The following is a 6,787-nucleotide window of genomic DNA, read 5'->3' on the forward strand; positions in this document are numbered from 1 at the left end:
TCATTTTAACGTGCATAATAATTGACGAGTAATCGTTTTTTGTGGGTTACAATCCTCAACTACACAATTACTCAAATGCCCATCCCTAGTTTACTTGAGAATGCACATTATCAGGAACAGTTTTTGGCATTATTTTGAGCTAAAGAAGCACAATTTAGAAAACCATCGTTGCCAAATTTTATTTGAAATATGTTGTGTACATTATCTTGACCAACAGTTTCAGATTTTTATCAGTGATCACTGAAAGCTGTGTATGGACCTGGGATGTGCACAGATAGTTGTTATTTGGTTAATTGTATTTCAAATCCTGTAGTTGAATACCAAATTCACCATTCAATTATTCTACACATGCAGTTGAGGTCTTCAACATTTTGAGCCTGACGGGACCTGACATACCGTCAGGTTTCAGGCCAGGTTTGGGTCAGTTTTATATGTATAGGGTGAGTAAGGGTGTTTTTGCATGCCACTGCACTATTTAGAGGTCCAAGCACCAAACACACACACACACACACACACACACACTACTTAGGCACACACCCCCATCTGACCTTATGTGGCACTATAATAAGACTATTTATGTTTTTGTCCATAACTCTGGAACTGAAAGGGCTACAATCAAAATTATTTTACCTCTAAATCTTTGAGTCAAGCTCTTTTTATTTCCATCTATATTCTGCCATTTCGAGTTTTCTGAAAAACATACTTTTTCAGACTCCTAGACCATTTGTCTGATTTGCACACAATTTGGAATACACAAATCAGCCACAACATTAATACCACCTGCCTAATATTGTGTAGAGGTCCCCCTCATGCCACCAAAACATTGCCAACCTACATCTCAGAATAGCATAAATTCTACAGACCTTTGTGCGTGAAAATACCTGGAGATCAGCAGTTACAGAAATACTCAAACCAGCCCATCTGGCACCAACAATCATGCCACGGTCCAAATCACTGAGATCACATTTGATGTGAATATTAACTGAAGCTCCTGACCCGTATCTGCATTATTTTATGCACTGCACTTCTGCCACACTGGTTGGCTGATTAGATAATCGCATGGATGATTGTTGGTGCCAGACGGGCTGGTTTGAGTATTTCTGTAACTGCTGATCTCCTGGGATTTTCATCCACAACAGTCTCTAAAATTGACTCAAAATGGTACAAAAAACATCCAGTGGGCGGCAGTTCTGTGGATGGAAATGCCTTGTTGATGAGAGAGGTAAACAGAGAATGGCCAGGCTGGTTCAAACTAACAAAGTCTACGCTAACTCAGATAACCGCTCTGTACAATTGTGGTGAGAAGATCTCAGAATGCTGTTCTGAGATGCGGGTTGGCGCTGTTTTGGCGGCACGAGGGGGTTGGTCGCTTAAAGGCAATCTCCACTTAAACTTTGCTACAATTATCCTTTTAAGCAATTTTAACCGATGAGAACTGTAATAGTTTTGTTTGTTAAACTGTGATGGGGAGGGCAGGATGTCGAAAATTTTTAAATTGTCGGCCTGTGGAGACATTAAAAAGCACTTTAAGCTCTCACACGTTGGATGCCTCACAGGATCAAGATAGCAGAGTTCCAGTCGATAGTGACAACCGAGCTTCGTGACATAGGTCAGGGATATCTCGAACATTAATGCAGTACTGATGAAAATCTCGACCAACATTGAAGGCCTCGCTAAAATACGTAGAGCGATCACATCTATGGAGGCAAAACTTTCCACCCTGATCACAAGAATTGATGATGTTGAAAAACGGGTTGAGTTTCTGGAGTCGACCGGAAGTGAGTTACAGGCTAACCTGCCTGCTTCCTGTTGTGGGTCAACGTTATTGTTTACTGGGGCCAATTTTATTTTATTTTATTTATTTATTTATTTTTTTTATTGAACATATTTATAATTGAATGGTATGGTTTATGTTAAGAAAAAAAGGGGACAAAACAACACCTAAAACAAGCAAACAAACAAAAAATTATATATATATATATATATATATATATATATGTAAAAATCACCAGACTTGAACAAGAATCATTATTGTTTTGGCTGAAATACAGGGGCAAAATCTGATTTTGGCTAATATTTATGCACCCAATGCTGATGATCAGAACTTTTTTATAGATCTTGAGGGTAAACTACAAGCTGCTGGGATCCTTCATGATATGGTTTTTGGTGGAGGATTCAATCTTTTAATGGATCCAATCCTTGATCATGGTGATGCAAAGGTGTGTAGACCCTTTAGAGCAACGTTGACTTCAGAGGATGTGTAAAAATCTTGCTCTTACGGACATTTGGAGACTTCTGAACCCATCTGGGAGGGACTACACCTTTTTTTCATCCGTTCATAAGATTAACTCTAGAATATATATTTTTTGTATCAAAATCACTTATTCCATCTGCCACTTACTGCTCAATTGGGAACATTTTAGTTTCAGATCATGCTTTGATGTGTTTAGAGATGCTGCCACATATAGAGAAAAGGAAATCATATAGATGGTGCTTTAATACAGTCCTTCTGCAGGACCCAACAATTCAACAAGTGTTAAATATAGAAGTTAATGCTTATGTAGAAACCAATTGGCCCTCAGTGTCTTCTGTGGGCGTGGAGTTGGAGGCGCTTAAGGCAGTTCTTAGGGGGTGGATCATACAATATGCCTCATTCAGAAAAGATATGAACACAGGAATTCATAGAATTGGAAAAGAATATTAAAAGTGCTGAAACAGAGCTGAAGCTCTGATTGTCATCCAGTGGTCTTAGAGAGTTGACTCAGCTAAAATATAGGTACAGTACTATTTTGTCACAGAAGGTAGAGTTTTGGTTATTTAGTGCAAGACAGACATATTTTGAGTTTGAGGACAAGGCAGGGAGACTTCTTGCCATATACATAAAACAGAGTTTTTTTCCCACCATTCCTTCAGTGAAGTCTTCTGGAGGCAATATATTTACTTCTCCCACAGATATTAATATTAAAAAATAAATATAGTTCCACATCCACATCTTCCAAAATGGATGATATCAACTTCGTAGAGCCATTAGAACTTTCTAAATTGATGAATGATCAAAAAGACTTTCATGACTCAGATATTACTTTGGAGGAGCTTCTTGAGGTAAGTAAAGCCTTGCCAACAGGTAAGGCACCGGGGCCAGATGGTTTTGCCACATAATTTTTTAGATCTTGTGTCACAGAACTAGCTCCACTTATGTTAGAAGTTTACACAGAGTCATTAAAGAAAGGTGAACTACCGCAAACCGTGGTGCAAGCCCTGATCAGTCTCATTCTTAAAAAGGATAAAGACCCAAATGAATGTAAAAGTTATCGTCCAATTTCCCTGGTCCAGTTAGATGTAAAAATATTGTCTAAAGTTCTGGCTTATCGATTAAGCAGAGTAATTACATCGATTATACATATCAATCAAGTGGGGTTTACACATGGTGTAGTTTTTCTGATAATTATTATTATAAATTTTATGTGGTCAGTAGCGAATGATCAGTCCCTGATTGCTGCAATCTCACTTGACGCCGAGAAGGCATTTGTTAGGGTGGAGAGGGACTATCTTTTTAAGATTTTGGAAATGTACAGGTTTGGGAACACTTTTATTGGGTGGATTAAGTTACTTTATAAACAAATGGTAGCGGCAGTGCAAACTACCTAATGCCTTGCTTGGGCCATTGAAAGGCGCCAGGTTGGAAAGCCGTGGCAGGGCAATATGCTGTCAGAGCAAGAGTTTCCGATTAAGACCAATTCACCCTATATCCTGAAAATTCAGAGAAAGAATTAATAATTCTATGGAGGCTAGGTATTTAAACAAAAGTACACTTTGGGCTTCATGCACATGCTGGGAACAGAATGATGCATTCCAATGAAGCCAAAGCTTTTGGAGTCACAGGTCAATCTTTGTGCTGCATTTAAAAGTGCATTACTGTAAGATTAGAAATATTGTGAGTGAGTAACGTAGTTCACGTCATCCAGCAGTTTGAGCGTTATTTCTTCTGTAACTATTAAAGCAATCCATTGTCTAATTGACACCCCATCATAAATAATCAGCAACAGACAGAAATATACTGTCCTTTAATCACTCCACAACACCTCACAAATAAAAGAGGTTTTGTGTAGAATTCAAGACCTCAGAAAACGACACTCTTTTGAGATGAACTATAACCAAAAGGTTGCCTAATGCAGGATTTCAATTCTGCTGACAGTTTTTGTAGGCTTTTTTTCCTGTCTTTGATAACTGTAAATTTCAGCAGGTGGTAATCCCTGCATGAAGAGGCTTTGGGCCTTCCAGATCCTTTCTTTCTGGCAACAAAACCTGTTGTTTCAAAGCGTTTATCTTTTCTCTTAACAGCTGATAGAGAAATTGGGATCATCTCCGCCTTTAGGGTCTTATAAACTTCAGAATAGCTACAGTTTGCCTGACGCAGACCAGCTATGCGGTTTCTGACAGCAACCCCTACATGATATTTTGCTTTTTTTGGAGCAGATTTTCTCACTACTTTACCTTTGGACTCACAACACTGCATATTGTAGATATCTCCCTGATCTATCACTCCTGGTTACATTTTTGAGCTTGTTATCAGGCATTTGATGGGCTGCATACAATGACCTTTAAGAAAAAAACATCCCAAAATATATTTTTGGAAAATTTTGTACACCCAGACATGTGTTAGTTTGAATTTATCAAACATTTTAATCATTATCATGATTTTACGTTAGCATACAAGAAGACTATATAAGTGAATTTTCACACACAACAGTCTCTACAGTTTACTCAGAATGGTGCCAAAGACAAAAAACATCCAGTGAAATGCATCGTCGATGAGAGAGGTAAATGGAGAATGGCCAGACTCGTTCAAGCTGACAGAAAGGCTACAGTAACTCAGATAACCACTCTCTACAATTGTAGTGAGCTGAATAGCATTTCAGAATGCACAACACTTCGAGCCTTGGGGCGGATGGGTTACAACAGTAGAAGACCACGTCGATTTCCACTTCTATTAGCCAAGAACAGAAAGCTGAGCCTTTCCATCAGCTCAAACCAGACTGGCCATTCTCTACTGACCTCTCTCATCAACAAGGCGTTTCCGTTAGCAGAACCGCCGCTCACTCTAGAGACTTTTGTGTGTGAAAATCCCAGGAGTTTAACAGTTACAGAAATACTCAAACCAGCCCATCTGGCACCAAAAATCATGCCACGGTCGAAATCACTGAGATAAATTTTTTCCCCATTCTGATGGTTGAGGTGAATATTAACTGAATTTTCTAACCCGTATCTGCATGATTTTATGCATTGCACTGCTGTCACACGATTGGCTGATTAGATAATTGCATGAATAAGTAGGTGTACAGATGTACCTAATAATGTGGTCGGTCAGTGTATATTCCACTATACATTTGAATGGAAAAAAGTGGCTGGAAAAATTGGCCATTCACCAGCCTGTTTTAACTTGTTTGTCACAGCCTAGAATACGCTTCAAGTTCGGCAGACATTTTGCCGATAGAAGTTTGGCTTCTACGCAATAAAGAAGGCTGTTAGTTATAATCTGACCAAAACACGATGTAGCATTTGGTCATGCTAAACTGCTTCTTGCTGGAAAAAGTAGTTAGCTACTGGAAAAGCTACACTGTTTTAAAAGCAGCTGAGCTACTGGAAAAGCTACTGAAAAATGTAGTTAGGTTAGTAGTGTTGCTACTTGTAGTTAGCTACTCCCTAACACTGGCCACTGAACATGCAATTAAACTTTAGGATAAAAAGATAATAGAAATAAGTACTTGATCTCTGTTGGTTTCTTCTAAAGATTTTGTTTAATTTTATGTCTTTTGCATTTCACATTTAGGCCTCTTGTATTGATATTTTTCTGTTTTATTTTTTCATTTTAGACCTGATGAAGCTGAAAGAGGAAAGTCAAGAACTGAAAGAAGTGAAGGAGAAACATCAGTATCAGAGACCTGATGATTTCTTAAGTGTTAAAGAATCTTTAAATGGCTCACAGACTGAAAAGAAAATATCATATAAAAGAACTCAAAGAACAAAAGCAGAAAATAATTTCACCTGCCCTCAGTGTGGAAAGAGTTTCAGACATAAAGGAACCCTTGAAAAGCACATAAGAGTTCACACTGGAGAGAAGCCATTTACATGCCACCAGTGTGGAAAGAGTTTCCCGCACAAAAAAAACCTTAAGAACCATATCAAAATTCACACTGGAGAAAAGCCTTTCACATGCCTTCAATGTGGGAAGAGCTTCAAACATAAAAGAAGCCTCAAAAATCACATAAGAAGTCATACTGGAGAAAAACCTTTCACGTGTCTTCAATGTGGGAAGAGTTTCGCAAATAAAACGGCACTGAAACCCCATATGAGAATTCATTCAGGAGAGAAATTACACCAATGTTCTCAGTGTGGAAAGAAATTCACTCTGGCAAGATATCTCAAAATTCATGAGCTCTATCACTCTGCAGAAAGGCCATTTAACTGTGATCACTGTGGTCAAAAATTTATTTGTTCATCAGATCTAAAAAGACACTTGAAAATTCATGCAAATGAGAAGCCTTACATGTGTTCTCTTTGTGGTAAGAGTTTTTCACTGCAGGAAAATTTTAAACAACACCAGTTAATACATACTGGTATGAAAGCTCATGTGTGCGGCGAGTGTGGAAAAGCCTTCGGCCGAATCAACACCTTGAAACGGCACCAAAGGATTCATAAAGAAGAAAAACCTTACAAGTGTTCACATTGTGGAAATTGTTTTACTCATCCAAGACTCCTGATATCACATGAGAAAGCGCATACTGGA

The 6,787-nt window shown here is 38.4% G+C and overlaps 1 protein-coding gene across 7 annotated transcripts in view; it reads left to right on the forward strand.

Moving 5' to 3' along the window:
• Positions 1-6,091, forward strand: part of LOC127440754 (gastrula zinc finger protein XlCGF57.1-like) — a 65,844-nt gene extending 59,753 nt beyond the window's left edge. For all 7 annotated transcript variants that reach the window (XM_051697588.1, XM_051697593.1, XM_051697592.1 and 4 more), the window contains one exon: positions 5,874-6,091. In XM_051697588.1, the coding sequence (XP_051553548.1) occupies positions 5,874-5,946 (73 nt within the window). In that variant the 3' untranslated portion in view covers positions 5,947-6,091. The remainder of the gene's footprint in view (positions 1-5,873) is intronic.
• Positions 6,092-6,787: the final 696 nt, after the last annotated feature.

The sequence above is a fragment of the Myxocyprinus asiaticus genome, chromosome 5, assembly GCF_019703515.2.
Source record: "Myxocyprinus asiaticus isolate MX2 ecotype Aquarium Trade chromosome 5, UBuf_Myxa_2, whole genome shotgun sequence".
In the NCBI taxonomy this organism is placed as follows: domain Eukaryota; kingdom Metazoa; phylum Chordata; class Actinopteri; order Cypriniformes; family Catostomidae; genus Myxocyprinus; species Myxocyprinus asiaticus.